Below are 19,902 nucleotides of genomic sequence, written 5' to 3' on the forward strand. Positions count from 1 at the left end.
ACATTGTTTTCATGGCAAAATTTTAAATGCCTTGCAAACTTTACACGGTGTCAAAGATAAGAGTGCTTAAGAATACCTTGAAGAGCTTATTAAAAATGAATATTCCCAGGTTCTAGCCAGAGAAATTCTGATTCTATAGATACAGGGAATGGCTGCATTTTTAACAAGGATCCCAGATTATTTTGTTGGAAGCAGCGTACTGACCACATTTGTAAAACACCATCATAGCTAGTATCTCAGGGATACTTTAAAAAACGATAGAGTTAGAATATTAGGTGTGCCCAAACAGCCCATATTTGCGTTGCATTGTACTAAGGACTCTGGCGGGTGCTTCCCTGCTGGCTTAGATGGTAAAGAATCTGCATGCAATGCAGGAGACCTGGGTTCAATCCCTGGGTCGGGATGATCCCCTGGAGAAGGGAGTGGCTACTCACTCCAGTATTATTGTCTGGAGAATTTCATGGACAGAGGAGCAAAAGGTCCTTACGTTGGGCAACATTGAAGGCAGGAGGAGAAGGGAACGACAGAAGATGAGACGGTTGGATGGCATCACCGACTCAATGGACATGAGTTTGAGCAAGCTCCGGGAGACGGTGAAGGACAGGGAAGCCTGGCGTGCTGCAGTCCATGGGGTCACCAAGAGTCGTACACAACTGAGCAACTGAGCAACAACAAAAGACTCTGGCCAATATTCCACTATCATTCTTGGGGAAATGGTAAAAACTTTAAAACTCCAAATTCACAAAAATGCTTTCACTCTCTGGTTTATAAAGTGAAATATCACTAAAAGGTACAGCTTTGATCATCTCTGTCTTCCTGTAAGGTTGAAGCTGTCTGATAAAAGCACCCCAGGTACTAATAGCTATGTGTCTCCAGTTCTCTTACAGGCTATATGCATCCTGGCACTTACCCCACACCTTTCGAATAGGCCTGACACAAGTTCAGCTATAATCTGCTTTTGTGAGTGAAGTTCAGTGATTTCAAACTCTACAACTGCATAGCACAACAGGCGTTAAGTGTAGATCTACATAGATCCAGATGATCCAATATTCACTTTAATCATTAGAATGATCAGCTTATCTCAATTTGCTCAGGAATTCCCTGGTTTTAGCACTGGTCCTAGATCCTCCCCTCCCCCCCAAACTTGCCCCTCAGTTCTGAGCAAACCAGGACCGTTGGTCATCCTATACATTTCCACTGCTGTGACCCAAGTGATTATGCACAACTTAAAAGAAAAGATCCTTTCCAGGAGAGGTTATCAGCCTCCATAGACTGTGTGCAACGTAATACAGGCGAAAACATAGCTTTTGGAAGCTCTTCCTTTGAAAAAACAATACATATAAGATGCTGTTCATAATTTTTTAGAAACAAAACATTTCCTGAAGTGGTTTCAGAGGAGCCAGAGGTATAAAAGTATACCAAACAGTTCTCCTCCTACATCTCCATCTCCCCACTTTTCCTGCAAGCATTCATCATTTAGTGAAAAGTTAACTAAGATTCCTATATGTTACGCATCAGAAAGATGCAGGGTTAGGTCAGGCAGTTAGAAGGAAGAAGGTAGAGATAAAGGGTGAATCTGTCTAGAGCATGTAGAACTTCTTATCAAGTAGAACTAGAAAGTAACTTTCTTACAAGAAAAGTAGTTTTATACTTGAAGCCCTTGGAACCTAAAATCCTTAACAGTTAAGATGATTCAGAACACTGGAAAAAGATGTTCCTCAGTAGAATCTATCCTAACACAGAGGCCAGATTTTTTCAGACTAACACTGTTCACCTCAAAATTATATCTCTTTAAGATACTGCAAGTTGTGCATAGAATCCCCAGAACTTCATTTTGAAATCAAATGATAAAAGTTCCAAACTAGTACTTTCAGAAGTACTTGTATTTTTGGCTCAGAAATAATCCTTCTGACAGCTGGTTTTCACTGTGAAAAGTATACTTATATGGGAATTTAATACATTTGTCCACTTGAAGCTTTGGATGCAGTATCAACTTTCATTAAAAAGCCAGTTTAGTGGACAATCGAAATTTAAAACAACTCTAAGTTTCAGCTCTTCAACCTTTTAAGACCATCAGATACTTAATGCAGAAAACAGTTTAATGAGCCACAACCTTCTTTCAGTAAAGGACTTAAGGATTTTTCCAGTTTATGCAGAAAACCAAATTGGAAGCCAGCAATTGAAAACTGAAGCAACCAACTATAAGTAGCATTTTCTAGAGTGGATTCTGTTAGTAGACATTATGTTAAAAAAAAACAAATAGAAAAAAGTATACTCAAGCTAAGGTAGAAAAGCACAAAATAAACTGAGGTCAACAGATTTCTTCATGGCAAGATTTTTGAGAAGCAGGCAGGGGCTACTCTCTAGTTGTGATGCATGGGCTTCTCACTGCAGTGGCTTCTCTGTGGCAGAGAACGAGCTCTAGGTGTGCAGGCTTCAGTAGGTTGGTGTATGGGCTTGGTTGCTCCATGGCATGTGGGATCCTCCTGGACCAGGATCGAACCAGTGCCCCTTGCATTGCACAGTGGATTCTTAACCTCTCGAACACCAGAGAAGCCCCTCCAATTTATAATAGGAATGAACAAGGCATCGAAATCTATTAGAATGCGCTTGTGGTTTCCAGCTTAAGAGAATTTCACTCTGACAACTTGGAGAGGCAAATGAATTCATTCCAGAGGCAGCACTCCATTTAGTCTAGAGGGTCTCTAGTCAGAGCTAACAATGGTTTGAAGAGTTATAAATGAACAGCTGTGGGCATTTGTATCTAGACATGCTTAACTGCTACTGGATATTGTTTCACCTAAGAGATACCCATATTTCCCAGCCCAAATTATACTGTAGATCTATAAACCATCTGACTGACTTCTGTTCCCAGCATTAAGGAAGAGGAGGGAGAAGATTAAAAAGGGTTGCCGTGACTCAACAGTCATTAAAATGAAGATTGAGGGGTTAGAATTTGCAGTGCAGGACTAGCCTACAGACAGACAGTTTGGAAATACTGAACCACGCTCTATATTATTCCACTGCCTTACAAAGGCATTCCCTCAACCAATTTATAATAACAAGTTCTGTTGGAAATACTGTCCCACACCTCTCAGAATGGCTATCACCAAAAAGTCTACAAATAACAAATGTTAGCACAGATGTGCAGAAAAGGAAACCCTAGTCAGGTGGCGCTAGTGGTAAAGAACCCGCCTACCAATGCAGGAGACATAAGAAATGCGGGTTCGATTCCTGGGTCGGGGAGATCCCCTGGAGAAGGAAATGGCAACCTACTCCAGTATTCTTGCCTGGAGAATCCCATGGACAGAGAAACCTGGTAGGCTACAATCCATGGGGTCACAAAGAGTCAGACACGACTGAAAGCAATTTAGCACATACTACACTATTGGTAGAAATGTAAACTGGTAAAGCCACTGTGGAAAACAGTATGAAGGTTCCTCAAAAAACTAAATATAGAGGCACCATATGACCCAGCAATTCCACTCCTGGGTATGTACCCAAAGAGGATGAAAACATTAATTTGAAAAGAAACATGTACCCCAACGTTCACAGCAACATTATTTACAATAGCCAAGATACGGATGCAACCTAAGTGTCTATCAATACATGAATGGATAAGGATACACAAGCACACACAAAGTGGAATATTACTCAGCCATAAAAAAGGAATGAAATTTAGCCATTTGCAACAACATGGATGGAGTTGGAGAGTATTATGCTTTTTTTTTTTTGGCTGTGCCATGCAGCATGCAGGATCTTAGTTCCCTGATCAGGGATCAAATCCATGCCCCCTGTAGTGGAAGCCCACAGTCCTAACTACTGGAGTGTCAGGTAATTCCTTACTATGCTTAATGAAATTAGTCAAATAGAGAAAGATAAATACTGTATGTTTTCACTTACATGAGGGATCTAAAATATAAAACAAATGAATATAGCAAAACAGAAGCAGATTCATAAATATTGAGAACAAACTAGTGCTTACCAGTAAGAAGAAGGATTGGCAGAGGGGCAAAATAGGGATGGAGGTCAAGAGGTACAAACTACCATGTATAAAATAAGCTACTGGATATAGTGTACAGAACAAAGAATATACCCAGTATTTTATAATAACTTTAAATGGAGTATAATCTATAAAAACACTGAATCACTATGTTGTACATCTAATACTAATTAGTATAATATTGTAAATGAGCTATACTTCAGTAAAAAAGAGTAAGTTACTCTAAACCCAGTTAGATATCTAAGGTGTTATTAAAATGAGATGGAACAAAATGGCTCAAACTCACATACAATGGTGTAGACATCTGTCAGGTATAGACATTAAATGTGCTGTAGTTCCAACATGAAGTTACATGTTCATTCTCTACCAAGAAATTCAAGTTTTGGTCTTTAACCACATTCACATAACACTGCACAGAGTAATAATGAATATAAAATATGAAAATAAAAATTTTATTGGGAAAAGGAAATGCTATATACAATAAATCTATGGTTGATGAAATATATTACACATTAACAGCCTTTGCTTAAGGGACAAATACAGGGTTAGTAAAGGAAGAAGTCGGAAGCTTAAAACAGGTTTCCATACACAACTTCCAAGCAGTTTTAAGTAAAAAAAAAATCTCAATTTGCATAAATCATACAGATCATTGAGGGAAAGGTGTATTGGTTTGTGGTTACATCTGATCATCAATTCACTTTGTGTCTTGTATTAATATATCTTTTCTACCCTGATCCCAACTCTGGTAGTTCTGATCCAGTTCTAATATGTTTCTCTCTGTTCATAAATGGGTATTTACCAAGAGGTCACACTGCAAACAGAATTCTTTTGCTCATTGTGAATTAAACAAATCCCACATGCTCTTAAATAAACTCTATGGTTTTAAAGACAACTGCCTGAACCAAATTTGGAAGAGCTCTTCCATTGAGGGGAGTGCTTAAGTCATAGGACAATTTTTAAAGAGTCTGGAAACGGCATCAGAATATGTGCACACCATCTTCGCTGATGCAGCTTCAAGTAAGCTAATAGGATCTGTACGATTCTAGAGACTATTAAGTAAAAATAAAGATATGCATGTGGTATGGACACCATTCTCATCTGAAAAACACTCGTCTGGCTTATTTCTATCCCCTAAACAGAAAACATCCAACAAGAACAATTTTCTCTACGTTTATTTAATTATAACACAAGTAGAACAATGCACACCAAATGGAAATATATCCAAAAAAGATGATGAAAATGTTTAGGAACAGAAATGACTAATTTAGCTGAAGGAATTACTCAGGTTCCATTAAAACACATTTGCAACTTATAATTGGTTATTAGTGTAAATTAAATTTAGTAACTGAGTCCCAATTTACTACTAAAAGTTATCAAAATATTTTCAAAATGTTACACAAAAACTGAAATATCCATAAGTATTACATTAACACCAAACAAAAAAAATCATATAAAGAAAAGTAAAGGCGTCCTGAGATAAACTACAAATCACACTTATGACAGATTATACACTCCCTTTCCTCTCACATATAATTGTAAGGATTTGGTATTTTGCACATTCCAAGATAAAGTAATGATAATATATGCTGATGCAAATTTCAGCCATAAAAATAAACTACTTCATATCTTAAATATTCCTATGATGAAACATCAGACTCCAGTTTCACTAATCAAAACTTTATGAAGGCATAAATTACATTTGGTTTTGACTCCTCAAATCATGGCTGAAAACTCTCAGCAAAGCATTCTAGGCTTTTTTTTCTCACACCAAGTGACCCAGAATATATTTTAAGAAATGTTTATTTTCTGTGCATATTTGTTTTAAAATTATAAATTCCTGAGCACTTTTTCTTCTTCCTCCTCATCACTGTCAGTGACATTGACTTGCTGGATACTAGAGGGAGTTGATGTCGGAGCTGTGAAGACATTCTCCAAGGCTCCAATGTCCAGCTGAGGCATGGGATTTAAGTATTCTTCCCCACTGTGGCTATGACTGTTATAGCAAGAAGTCCCATCCATGTTCTCACAACTTCGAGAATCTTCGCTGTGAGCGCGTTCATCTGGGTAGTCTCTAAAAGGATAGTCTCTATTTAAAGCTGAAAACATAGCCTCGTGTTTTTGGTACCTGTCTTCATAATAACCAAGGCATTCTGGCATTGAACTTGGAAAATTTCCATAGCCAAAGGGAGGCCGACTGTAAGGGCACGTGCTGTAGCAGAAAGACAAAAAAGGAATTATATCATACATTGCCCACATGTTGTCTTGTGTGCAGATTAACTGAGCAAGTTTAACTACATCATCTTTGGAGCCTACAGAGCTCCCAAGGTTAACTTTTTGCAACCACTTCATGTATTCATCCACATGTTGCCTAGTCCTAACATGAAATAATTGGCAAAGTAAGCTTGTAACTATATCTCTCATCAGCCTCAGACTTCTTATCTTTTGGTAGCCTGGATAAAAGAAAAATTATTAACAGTTATCAGATCCTTTCTCTCACAATGCTTTATGCCATGTAAGGTTTTAGAAATGCAGGCACCTGTTGTGCTTGCTTAAAAACTGACACTTGGTAAGCAGTGTAACAATTGTTCTTACTACTATCTGAAACAAACCTTATGCTGGGGGAAATGCGAAACTGCTTGAAACCAAGAATTCTTGGGGGTGGAGGGAGGGCACTCAGAGGATAACAATTTAACTTTTAAATTCACATTCAGTAATGAATTATATTAAAAACACTCTTAATACTAGAATGACTTAGAACTGATATTAAACTAATTTTTCAGACTGTTTCTCAAAAAATAAAAATTTGGAGAATGGGGATATGAAGAATTGAAAAGATTATTTTGCTGTTTTACAAACCAAAGGTTATTCTTTTAAGCAAATCTAAAATTCTGCCATTCGATTTTACTTGTCAATGTTTTTTAAAAAGTATTACTCTCCACTTCAAAGGCACAAAACAGGAATCATAGGAAGATATACAGAAAAGTCTATCCAAAATTTGCCTGGACTCATGGACTCCATCTAGTGACAGATAAGCATAATTCGTGCCATAGTGTCTGACTGTGACATCATGGACTATATATATAGCCCACCAGGCTCCTCTCTCCACATATTCTCCAGGCAAGGATACCGGAGTGGGCTGCCATTTCCTCCTCCAGGAGTGACAGATAATATAAGTATAATTACCATGCTCATTAACAAAGCCCAAGACAAGCTGGGTATTTCATTTCATGCTCCCACTTCTCTTTTAAAGGTTAACTTTGTTTCCTTCCCTTTAAAAATGTAAGTACAACTAATAGACTACAATCTCAAATTCTTTGGAAATACAGGGTTTCTTCAGTGGTGGTGTTTTAACCCAAATCTTCAAGTGCTAGAGACTTTACCCAGGATCAATATTACAAATATGAAGCATAGCTTCTGAAATGTTTCACATTTCCATTCCTACTACCATATCCTCATTCAGGCATTTTAATTTAATATATATGTACTGAATGCATAGCACTGGAAGTTATTAATACTATGACTTAGCTCCTTAGTTCTTCCACCTTTATGTCTCTCCATCTGTTGGATTCCACAAATACTTCATATTCCACAAATATTCCACAAAGTTCAGTCCCTCAGTCGTGTCTGACTCTTTGCAACCCCATGGACTACAGCACGCCAGGCCTCCCTGTGAATCACTAACTCCCAGAGTTTACTCAAACTCATGTCCATTGAGACGGTGGTGCCATCCAACCATCTCATCCTTTGTTGTCCCCTTCTCCTCCCGCCTTCATTCTTTCCCAGTATCAGAGTCTTTTCAAATGAGTCAGTTCTTCGCATCAGGTAGCCAAAGTATTGGAGTTTCAGCTTCAGCATCAGTCCTTCCAATGAATAATCAGGACTGATTTCCTTTAGGATGGACTGGTTGGACCTTCTTGCTGTCTAAGAGACTCTCAAGAGTCTTCTCCAACACCACAGTTCAAAAGCATCAATTCTTTGGCACTCAGCTTTCTTTATAGTCCAAGTCTCACATACATACATGACTACTGGAAAAACTATAGCTTTGACTAGACGGACCTTTGTTGGCAAAGTAATGTCTCTGCTTTTGAATATGCTGTCTAGGTTGGTCATAACTTTTCTTCCAAGTAAGCGTCTTTTAATTTCATGGCTGCAGTTACCATCTGCAGTGATTTTGGAGCCCAAGAAAAAAAAGTCTGTCACTGTTTTCACTGCTTCCCCATCTATTTCCCATGAAGTGATGGGACCGGATGCCATGATCTTAGTTTTCTGAATGTTGAGTTTTTTTTTGTTTTTTTTTTTTGAATGTTGAGTTTTAAGCCAACTTTTTCACTCTTCTCTTTCCCTTTCATCAAGAAGCTCTTTAGTTCTTCTTTGCTTTCTGCCATAATGGTGGTATCTGCATATTTGAGGTTATTGATATTTCTCCCGGCAATCTTGATTCCAGCTTGTGCTTCATCCAGCCTAGCATTTCTCATGATGTACTCTGCATATAAGTCAAATGAGCAGGGTGACAATATACAGCCTTGACGTACTACTTTCCAGATTTGGAACCAGTTTGTTGTTCCATGTCCCGTTTTAATTGTGGCTTCTTGACCTGCATACAGATTTCTCAGAAGGCAGGTCAGGTGGTCTGGTATTCTCATCTCTTAAAGAATTTTCCACAGTTTGTTATGATCCACACTGTTAAAGGCTTTGGGGTAGTCAATAAAGCAGAAGTAGACATTTTTCTGGAACTTTCTTGCTTTTTCAATGATCCAACGATGTTGACAATTTGATCTCTGGTTCCTCTGCCTTTTCTAAATCCAACTTGAACATCTGGAAGTTCATGGTTCACGAACTGTGAAGCCTGGCTTGGAGAATTTCTAGCATTACTTTGCTAGCGTGTGAGATGAGTGCAACTGTGTGGTAGTTTGAGCATTCTTTGGCATTGTCATTCTTTGGGACTGGAATGAAAACTGACCTTTTCCAGCCCTGTGGCCATTACTGAGTTTTCCAAATTTGCTAGTATATTGAGTGTAGCACTCTCACAGCATCATCTTTTAAGATTTGAAATAGCTCAACTGCAATTCCATCACCTCTGCTAGCTTTGTTTATAGTGATGCTTCCTAAGGCCCACTTGACTTCAAATTTCAGGTGAGTGAGAGTGATCACAGCATTGTGATTATCTGGGTCATGAAAATCTTTTTTGTATAGTTCTTGTGTATTCTTGACACCTCTTCTTAATATCTTCTGCTTCTGTTAGGTCCATACCATTTCTATCCTTTATTGTCTCCATCTTTGCATGAAAAGTTCCCTTGGTATCTCTAATTTTCTTGAAGAGATCTCTAGTCTTTCCCATTCTATTGTTTTCCTTTATTTCTTTGCATTGATCACTGAGGAAGGCTTTATCTCTCCTTGCTATTCTTTGGAACTCTGCATTCAAATGGGTATATCTTTCCTTTTCTCCTTTGCTTTTCCCTTCTCTTCTTTTCATATCTATTTGTAAGGCCTCATCAGACAACCATTTTGCCTTTTTGCATTTCTTTTTCTTAAGGATGGTCTTGATGACTGCCTCCTGCACATGTCACGAACCTCTGGGCTTCCCTTGTGGCACAGACAGTAAAGAATCTTTCCACAATGCAGGATACCCAGGTTCAATCCCTGGGTCAGGAAGATCCCCTGGAGAAAGAAATGGCAACCCACTCCAGTTTCCTTGCCTGGAGAATTTCATGGACAGAGGAGTCTGACAGGCTACAGTCTATGGGGGTCTCAAAGAATCAGACACAACTGAACAACTAACAAATACTACAAGGGGGAACTCAAATCAACTTCCTCCACAAAGTCTTCTTCTCTTCAGCTAGAAACAATTCACCAACTAACTAGTCTTTCAGGACTCAGTATAGGCAAGACACCAAATCACAAGATTTAGTAATTAAAAAAAATCTAAAATCCAAGTAGTATATACTTGATATGTGCTAAAGTGTGCTGTAATGCAAACATCACATGGCTATATTGGTGTGGTAAAACAAGTTAGTATTATATCTGGAGAACAAAGACAAGAATAATCCTAAAAGGTTACATAGATGAAAATGAATAACTGCAGAAGTGTCTGCATCATGGTGTAGTGGGAAAAGCACTACCATAGTGATAACTCAGTGTTGTTTAAATTTGCAATTCCCTAATGATACATGATGTGGAGCATCTTTTCTATGCTTGTCATCTTTTTATGTTCTCTGCTGAGGTACCTGATGAGGTCTTTTGTCCATTTTTAATTGGGTTGTTCATTTTCTTATTATTGAGTTTTCAGAGTTCTTTGTATATTTAGATAACAGTCCTTTATCAGATATATCTTTCAGAAATATTTTCTCCTAGTCTGTGGCTTGTCCCCTCATCCTATTGATAACACATTTTTTGACACTAAGTATTAATAGCATTGTGGAATTTGAAGCAAAGAATTGTGAGTCCTCTATCTTTGTTTTCCTTTTTTAAGATGGTTTTTTACTATTCCAGATCCCTTAAAATTCCATATAAATTTCAGAATCAGCTTTTCCATTTCTGCAAAAAAGTAATTGGGATTTTGAAAAGGATTGTATTGATTTTGCAAATCCTTTCGGGAAGTATTGTCCTCTTAATAATAAGTCTGTCAATGCATATACATGAATACCTTCCCATTTACTTCAGTTTATTTCAGTGTTTTAAGGATTTCAGTTTACAAGTTTTGTACTTCCTTGGTGAGATTTATTCCTCTATATTTTACTCTTTTTGATGCTACTATAAAAAGTAATTGCATTCTCAATTTCTTTTCTGGTTTGCTTACTGCTAGTGTACAAAAATACAACTGAATTTTGTAAATTGATCTTACCCCCTGAAACTTTGCTGAATTCATTCATTCACTCTAATAAATTTTTGTGTATTTTTTAGGACTTTCTATTTATAAGATTATCCATATATAGGATCATGTGTGAAAAGAGGTAATTTTGAATTAATGTCTTTAATTTGAATGTTTTTTTTTTCTTGCCTAATTGTTCTGGCTGGAACTTCCAGTACCACGTTGAACAGCAGTGGTAAAAGCAGACATCCTTATCTTGTTCCCCAAATTATAGAGGAAAGCTTTGGGCCTTCATCATTGAGTATAATGTTAATTGTCGGTTTTTTGATAAATATCTTTTATCATATAGAAGAACTTCTATTCCTATTTTGCTGAGTAAGTTTTGAAATCAGGAATTAATTTTTATCATGAAAAGGTGTTGGATTTTCAGTCTAACGCTCTCCTAACTGAGCTATTCCGGCTAGCTGAAAAGGTGTTGGATTTTATCAGATGCTTTTTCAGCACCAATTGAGATGATCGGGTGGTTTTGCTCATTCATTGTTCTAATGAAGTGTATTGAATATGACACTGATTGATTTTCTGATATTAAACCACACTTAGAATTCTTGAGGGAAATCCCACTTGGTCATGGCATATAATCCTTTTAATACACTGCTGGATTTAGCTTACTAGTATTTTGTTGGTCATATGTTTATATTCAAAAGGCATTTTGACCTGCAATATTCTTTCTTGTGATGTCTTTTCCTGGCTTTGGTAACAGAGTAATGCTGGCCTTAGAATCATTCCCTTCTATATATTTTGGAGGACTATGAGCATGATTAGTGTTAATTCTTCTTTAAAACTTTAGTAGAATTCACCAGTGAAGATATCTAGTCCAGGGTTTTTCTTTGTTGGGAGGTTTTTAATTACTGATTCAATCTCTTGATATATTCAATCTCTTGATATATTTGGTCAAGACTTATTTCTTGATAAGTCTGGTTCAGATTTTCTATCTCTTCTTGAGGCAGTTTTGGTAATTCATGTGCTTGTCCATTTCATCTAGGTCATCTAACTTGGTGTACAATTATTATATAATTATTATCCTATAATCATTTTTATTTCTATGAGATCAGGATAATGTACCTGATTTCATTTCTATAGATTTTATTACTATAGATTTAGTAACTTATGTTTTCTCTCTTTTTTTCTTAGCTTAGCTATAAAAGTTTGTCAATATTGTTATCATTTCTTTGGGTATGTTCTGTTTTCATTCATCTCAATGTATTTCCTAATTTTCCTTATGATGTCTTATATGACCAATTGGCTGTTTAAGAGTGTGCTGTTTAATTTCCAATATTTGTCAATTTTCCAGTTTTTCTTTCTGTTATTGATGACTAGTTTCATTCCATCATAGCTGGAAAAGAAACTCTGTATGGTTTCAAACTTTAAAAAATTTCTGAGACTCGTTTTGTGATCTAACATATGGCATATCCTACAGAATATACCATTTTCACTTGTTAAGAATCTATAGCCTCTTGTTGGGTGCAGACCATATATATCTGTTAAATCTAGTTGATTCATAGAGTCTTCTATTTCCTTTTTGCCCTTCATCCATTTTTAGATGAATGATCTTCCATTATTATATAAAGTATTCATAGCTAACATCATACCCAATGGTTAATAGTTTAAAGTTTTTCCTCTAAAATCAGGAACAAAACATGGATGCCTACTTTTCATACTTTTTATTCAACATAGTACCAAAAGCCCTAGCCTGGGCAGTTAGGTAAGTAAAAGAAATACAAAGAATTCATATTGGAAACAAGGAAGTAAGACTGTCTCTATCTGCAAATGGCATAATAATTAATATATCAAGGAAACCCTAAAAACTCAACCAAAAAAAAAAAAAAAACAAACACCTGTTAGAATTAATTAGTGAACTCAGTAAAGCTGCAGGATACAAAATCAATATGCAAAAATCAGTGGCATTCCTATACACTAACAACAGCCCAGAAAAAGAAATTAAGAAAATCAAGCCCATTTACAATTGCAACAAAAAGAATAAAATACCTAGAAATAAATTTAACCAAGGGTGTGAAAGACGTATACACTGAAAACTATAACACGCTGATGAAAAAAATTGGAAAAAGCACAAATAAATGAAAAATTATTCTGTGCTCATGAATTAGAAAAAATAATATTGTTCAAATGTCTGTATTATCCAAAGCAATCTACAGATTCAATGAAATAACCTATTAAAATCCAGTGGCATTTTTCACAGAAATAGAACAAATCATCCCAATTTTTTTGTGGAAACACAAAAGACAGTAAATAGTCAAAACAATCTTGAGAAAGAAGAACAAAGCTAGAGGCATTACAATCTCTGATTTCAAACTGTAGTAACCGAAATAGTATGTACTGGCATAAAAATAAATGCATAAGCTCAACAGAGCAGAAAAGAGAGCTATAAATAAACCCATGCCTACATGGCTAATTAATTCATAGCTATTAATTAACAAAAGTAGACAATGGGGAAAAGACAGTAACTTCAATAAATGGTGTTGGAAAATTAAGACAGCCAAATGCAAAAGAATGAATTCTCTACCTTATATCATACACAAAACTCAAGGCCTGGAGCCTTAAAACTCCTAGAAGAAAATATAGGCAATAAGCTCCTGACATTGAATTGGCGATGCTTTTTTGGATTTAACAGCAAAGGCAACAAAAGCAAAAATTAACAAATAGACTACATCAAACTGAAAAGCTTTCATACTAAAAGGAAGCCCATCAACAAAATGAAAAGACAACCTACCAAATGAGAGAAAACATTTGCAAACCATACAAAACATCTGATACAAAATTAATATCCAAAATATATAAAGAATTTATATAACTCAATAGCAAAAAAAACCCCAAACAAACCTCATTTAAAAATGGGCAGAGGATCTAAATAGACAATTTTTTTTTTCCCACAGAGAAGTCATATAGGTAGCCAACAGGTCCAAGAAAAGGTGCTCAATATCACTATTATCAGGGAAATACAAATTAACACCACAATGCTATCAGGAAATGCTGCCATTTGCCACAAAATGGATGGACCTTGAGGACATTATGCTAAGTGAAGTAAGTCAGAGAAAGACAAAAACCATTTGGTCTCACTTATAAGAGGAATCTAAAAACAAAAACCAAACAAACAAAAAAACCCATCTCATAGATAGAGAACAGTTGGGTGGTTGCCACAGATTGGGAGTGAGAGGTGAGCAAGATGGATAAAGGTGGTTCCATTAGGCAAACTTTTTATTTAAAGAGTAAGTAAGCCCTCGGGATGTTATGTAGAGCATAGTGACTACAGTTAATAATACTGAATTGTATTTTTGAAAGTTTCCAAGTGATTAAATCTTAAAATTCTCATCACAAGGAAAAAAAAATTTACATTGTACACCTGAAACTAATATGTCAATTATATCTCAATAAAAAAATAAAATAAAGTAGTAAGTCTTGAACAATTATTACATAACTGTATTTTTCCCTTCAATCCTGTCAAATTTTGCTTCATATATTTTAGAGTACTATTATCGTATATGTATTAATTATAATTGCTATATCTTTTTAATGTTTTAAAGTAAATATATGGGAATTCCCTGGTGACCTAGCGCTTAGGTTTCCAGGTTTTCACTGCTGTGGCCTGGGTTCAATACCTGGTCAAGGAACTGAGACCTTGCATAACCAAAATAAAGAGATAAACAAAATATGTAATGACTTTGTCTCTTGTAACAATTTTTGATGTAAAGTTTATTTTGTTTAATATTATTGTAACCATCTCAGCTCTCTTTTGGTTACTATTTGCCTGGACTATCTGTTCCTGTTTTTTCACTTTCAACCTATTTGTGTCATTGGTCTAAAGTGAGTCTCTTTGTGGGAATTCCTTGGCGGTCCAGTGGTTAGGATTCCGCACATTCACTACAGGGTGCACAGGCTCAATTTCTGGTCAGGGAACTAAGATTCCACATGCCACATGGTGTGGCCAAAAACAAAAAAAGTTAAAATCTGCTCCGTGAATACCATATTTATTTAGCGTATGTGATGCCGAAGTGAGCACTACCATGTTTATTTAAATAAACAAAGTGAGTTTCTTACAGATAAGATTTTTTTCCCCAATTTCTTCTAGGCTTTTACAGTCTGTCTTCTGTTTCTCCTGTCTGTTGTCCCTTAACACAGGCAGCAATGGATAGTATACACCTTTCAATATTTTCCACAGACACAAGGCTGGGAGCCCTAAGGAAGTTCTTCAGTTCAGTTCAGTTGCTCAGTCGTGTCCAACTCTTTGCGACCCCATGAATCGCAGCACGCCAGGCCTCCTTGTCCATCACCAACTACCTGAGTTTACTCAAACTCATGCCCATCGAGTTGGTGATGCCATCCAGCCATCTCATCCTGTCATCCCCTTCTCCTCCTGCCCCCAATCCCTCCCAGCATCAGGGTCTTTCCCAATGAGTCAACTCTTCCCGTGAGGTGGCCAAAGTATTGGAGTTTAAGCTTCAGCATCAGTCCTTCCAATGAACACCCAGGACTGATCTCCCCTAGGATGGACTGGTTGGATCTCCTTGCAGTCCAAGGGACTCTCAAGAGTCTTCTCCAACACCATAGTTCAAAACCATCAATTCTTTGGTGCTCAGCTTTCTTCACAGTCCAACTCTCACATCCATACATGACCACTGGAAAAACCACAGCCTTGACTAGACGGACCTTTGTTGGCAGAGTAATGTCTCTGCTTTTTAATATGCTATCTAGGTTGGTCAAAACTTTCTTTCCAAGGAGTAAGCGTCTTTCAATTTCATGGCTACAATCACCATCTGCAGTGATTTTGGAGCCCAAAAAAATAAAGTCTGACACTGCTTCCACTGTTTTCCCATCTATTTCCCATGAGGTGATGGGACCAGATGCCATGATCTTAGTTTTCTGAATGTTGAGCTTTAAGCCAACTTTTTCACTCTCCTCTTTCACCTTCAAGAGGCTCTTTAGTTCTGCTTCACTTTCTGCCATAAGGGTGATGCCAAATTGTCATCTGCATATCTGAGCTTATTGATAGTTCTCCTGGCAATCTTGATTCCAGCTTGTGCTTCTTCCAACCCAGCGTTTCTCATGATGTACTCTGCATATAAGTTAAATAAGCAGGGTGACAATATATAGCCTTGACATACTCCTTTTCCTATTTGGAACCAGTCTGTTGGTCCATGTCCAGTTCTAACTGTTGCTTCCTGACCTGCATATAGGTTTCTCAAGAGGCAGGTCAGGTGGTCTGGTATGCCCATCTCTTTCAGAATTTTCCACAGTTTATTGCGATCCACACAGTCAAAGACTTTGGCATAGTCAATAAAGCAGAAATAGATGTTTTTCTGGAACTCTCTTGCTTTTTCGATGATCCAGTGGATGTTGGCAATTTGATCTCTGGTTCCTCTGCCTTTTCTAAAACCAGCTTGAACATCTGGAAGTTCACGGTTCACGTACTGCTGAAGCCTGGCTTGGAGAATTTTGAGCATTACTTTACAAGCACGTGAGATGAGTGCAATTGTGCAGTAGTTAGAGCATTCTTTGGGTTTGCTTTTCTTTGGGATTGGAATGAAACTAATGTTTTCCAGTCCTGTGGCCACTGCTGCGTTTTCCAAATTTGCTGGCATATTGAGTGCAGCACTTTCATAGCATCATCTTTTAGGATTTGAAATAGCTCAACTGGAATTCCATCACCTCCACTAGCTTTGTTCGCAGTGATGCTTTCTAAGGCCCACTTGACTTCACATTCCAGGATGTCTGGCTCTAGGTGAGTGATCACACCATCGTGATTATCTGGGTCATGAAGATCTTTTTTGAATAGTTCTTCTGTGTATTCTTGCCACCTCTTCTTAATATCTTCTGCTTCTGTTAGGTCCATACTATTTCTGTCCTTTATTGAGCCCATCTTTGCATGAAATGTTCCCTTGGTATCTCTAATTTTCTTGAAGAGACCTCTAGTCTTTCCCATTCTGTTGTTTTCCTCTATTTCTTTTTTTTTTTTTTTTAATTTTTTTATTAGTTGGAGGCTAATTACTTCACAACATTTCAGTGGGTTTTGTCATACATTGATATGAATCAGCCATAGATTTACACTTATTCCCTGTTTTCCTCTATTTCTTTGCATTGATCGCTGAGGACGGCTTTCTTATCTCTCCTTGCTATTCTTTGTAACTCTTAGGAGAGTTCTTAGAGGAACTCTAACGGAGTTCTTAGGAGAGTCAAATTAAGGTGCCCCCTGAGCCAGCTCTTCAGGAAGTCACCAGACAGGTCAAAAAGCACAATCACAACACTCTCTTTAAGAACAAGGTCTGTGTTGCCTCCTCTAATAGCAACAAGTCACACGAGGAACATGAGTCACCATCTCCTTGTTATCACTGAACAGGATAAACAGGGATGGTTGTGGCAAAAATGCCACAATGCTATCTTAGCAAAATTTAGCAGCTTTCTTCATTAAACACCTCTTCAGATGATTCTGACACTGTTTTTGCCAATGTAATTACTGCTTCAGTGAAGAGGTAGATTCTTAGAGATCCCCATCCTGCAACTCTGTGACATTCTACCTCAACGGTATTTCATGCTTTTCAAAGTTTTGATTTATACTGTTACATTTATTCCAAAGGTTTTTAAACTCTTCATTTTATTGTAAATGGAATTGTTTTCTCAATTTCATTTTCTGTTTATTCATTGCTACTGTATAGAAATATAATTCTTTTATATATATATATATAGAGAGAGAGAGAGAGGTCTTATGTCCTGATAACTTGCTGAATTCTTGTGTTGCTTGTAATAGCTTTTCTGTGGATTCCTCAAGATTTCTTGTATATAAGACTGTGTAATACATAAATACAATTTTACTTCTTTTACAATCTAGATACTTTCTAGATACCTTTTATACCTTTTCTTTATCATGTCTAATTGTCCTAGGCTAGTGAGAATGAAAATCACTCAGTCATGTCTGACTCTTTGCAAACCCATGGACTATACAGTCCATGGAATTCTCCAGGCCAAAATACTGGAGTGGGTAGCCTTTCCCTTCGCCAGGGGACCTTCCCAACCCAGGGATCGAACATAGGTCTCCTGCGTTGCAGGCAGATTCTTTACCATCTGAGCCACAGGGGAAGTCCAGCTGTCCAAGTCTAAACCAGTGACAAAAATGTACATCTGTGTCCTATTCTTAATAATAACTGGATCTTGCTGATCCCCAGTCTCTGCCATTAAGTATAATGTTAGGTGTTTCTTGTTGCCTGTGAAGGCTACTCCATTGCTTCTAAGGGATTCTTGCCCACAGTAGTAGATATAATGGTCATCTGAGTTAAATTCACCCATTCCAGTCCATTTTAGTTCACCAATTCCTAAAGTGTCAATGTTCACTCTTGCCACCTCCTGTGATTACTTCCAAATTGCCTTGATTCATGGACCAATGAACTCCAGGTTCCTAGGCAATATTGCTCCTTACAGCATTAGACTTTACTTCCATCACCAGTCACATCCACAACCAGGTGCTGTTTTCTCATTGGCTCCATATCTTCATTTATTCTGCAGTTATTTCTCTACTGATCTCCTGTAGCACACTGGGCACCTGCCGACCTGAGGAGTTCATCTTTCAGTGTCCTACCATTTTGCCTTTCCATGCTGTTCATGGGGTTCTCAAGGCAAGAATCAGTTCAGTTCAGTTTGGTCACTCAGTTGTGTCTAACCCTTTGCAACCCCATGGACTGCACCACGCCAGGCCTTCCTGTCCATCACCAACTCCCAGAGTTTGCTCAAACTCATTCCATTGAGGGGGTGATGCCATCCATCCACCTCATCCTCTGTCGTCTCCTTCTCCTCCCACCTTCAATCTTTCCCAGAATCAGAGTCTTTTCGAAGGAGTCAGTTTTTTGCATCAGGTGGCCAGAGTATTGGAGCTTCAGCATCAGTTCTTCCAGTGAATATTCAGGACTGATTTCCTTTAGGATGGACTGGTTGTATCTCCTTGCTGTTCAAGGGACTCTCAAGAGTCTTTGCCAACACCACAGTTCAAAACATCAATTCTTTGGCACTCAGCTTTCTTTACAGTCCAACTCTCACATCCATACAAGACTACTGGAAAAACCATAGCTTTGACTGGAGGGACCTTTGTTGGCAAAGTAATGTCTCTACTTTTTAATATGCTGTCTAGGTTGGTAATAGCTTTTCTTCCAAAGAGCAAGCAAGAAATTAGAAATTTCTTCTAATTTCATGGCTGCAGTCACCATCTGCAGTGATTATGGAGCCCAAGAATAAAAAGTCTGTCACTGTTTCCACTGTTTCCCCATCTATTTGCCATGAAGTGATGAGACTGGATACCATGATCTTAGCTTTCTGAATGTTGAGTTTTAAGCCAATTTTTTCACTCTCCTCTTTCACCTTCATCAAGAGGCTCTTTAGTTCTTCTTCGCTTTCTGCCATAAGGGTGGTGTCATCTGCATATCTGAGGTTATTGATATTTCTCCTGGCAATATTGATTCCAGCTTGTGCTTCATGCAGCCCATCGTTTCTCAAGATGTACTCTGCATATAAGTTAAATAAGCAGAGTGACAATATACAGCTTTGATGTACTCCTTACACTATTTGGAACCAGTCTGTTGTTCCATGTCAAGTTCTAACTGTTGCTTCCTGACCTGCACACAGAGTTCTCAAGAGTAAGGTAGTCTGGTATTCCCATAGCTTTAAGAATTTTCCAGTTTGCTGTGATCCACACAGTCAAAGGCTTTAGCGTAGTCAATAAAACAGAAGCAGATGTTTTTCTGGAACTCTCTTGCTTTTTCAATGCTCCAACCTATGTTGGCAATTTGATCTCCGGCCCCTCTGTGTTTTCTAAATCCAGCTTGAATATCTGGAAGTTCACGGTTCACATACTGTTGAAGCCTGGCCTGGAGAATTCTGTGCATTACTTTACTAGTGTGTGAGATGAGTGCAATTGTGTGGTAGTTAGAGCATTCTTTGGCATTGCCTCTCTTTGGGATTGGAATGAAAACTGACCTTTTCCAGTCCTGTGGCCACTGCTTCGTTTTCCAAATTTGCTGGCATATTGAGTGTAGCA

The 19,902-nt window shown here is 37.6% G+C and overlaps 1 protein-coding gene across 2 annotated transcripts in view; it reads right to left on the reverse strand.

The window, feature by feature from the left end:
- Positions 1-5,664: 5,664 nt before the first annotated feature.
- The window catches only part of SOX30 (SRY-box transcription factor 30), a 38,087-nt gene continuing 23,849 nt past the window's right edge, over positions 5,665-19,902 (reverse strand). The window contains exon 5 of one of the 2 annotated variants that reach the window (XM_043914038.1): positions 5,665-6,212. In XM_043914038.1, coding sequence (XP_043769973.1) covers positions 5,831-6,212 — 382 coding nt within the window. In that variant the 3' untranslated portion in view covers positions 5,665-5,830. The remainder of the gene's footprint in view (positions 6,213-19,902) is intronic. The other variant, XM_043914039.1, reaches the window with a different exon arrangement.

This window comes from Cervus elaphus, chromosome 9 (genome assembly GCF_910594005.1).
Source record: "Cervus elaphus chromosome 9, mCerEla1.1, whole genome shotgun sequence".
NCBI classification, from domain to species: Eukaryota; Metazoa; Chordata; class Mammalia; order Artiodactyla; family Cervidae; genus Cervus; species Cervus elaphus.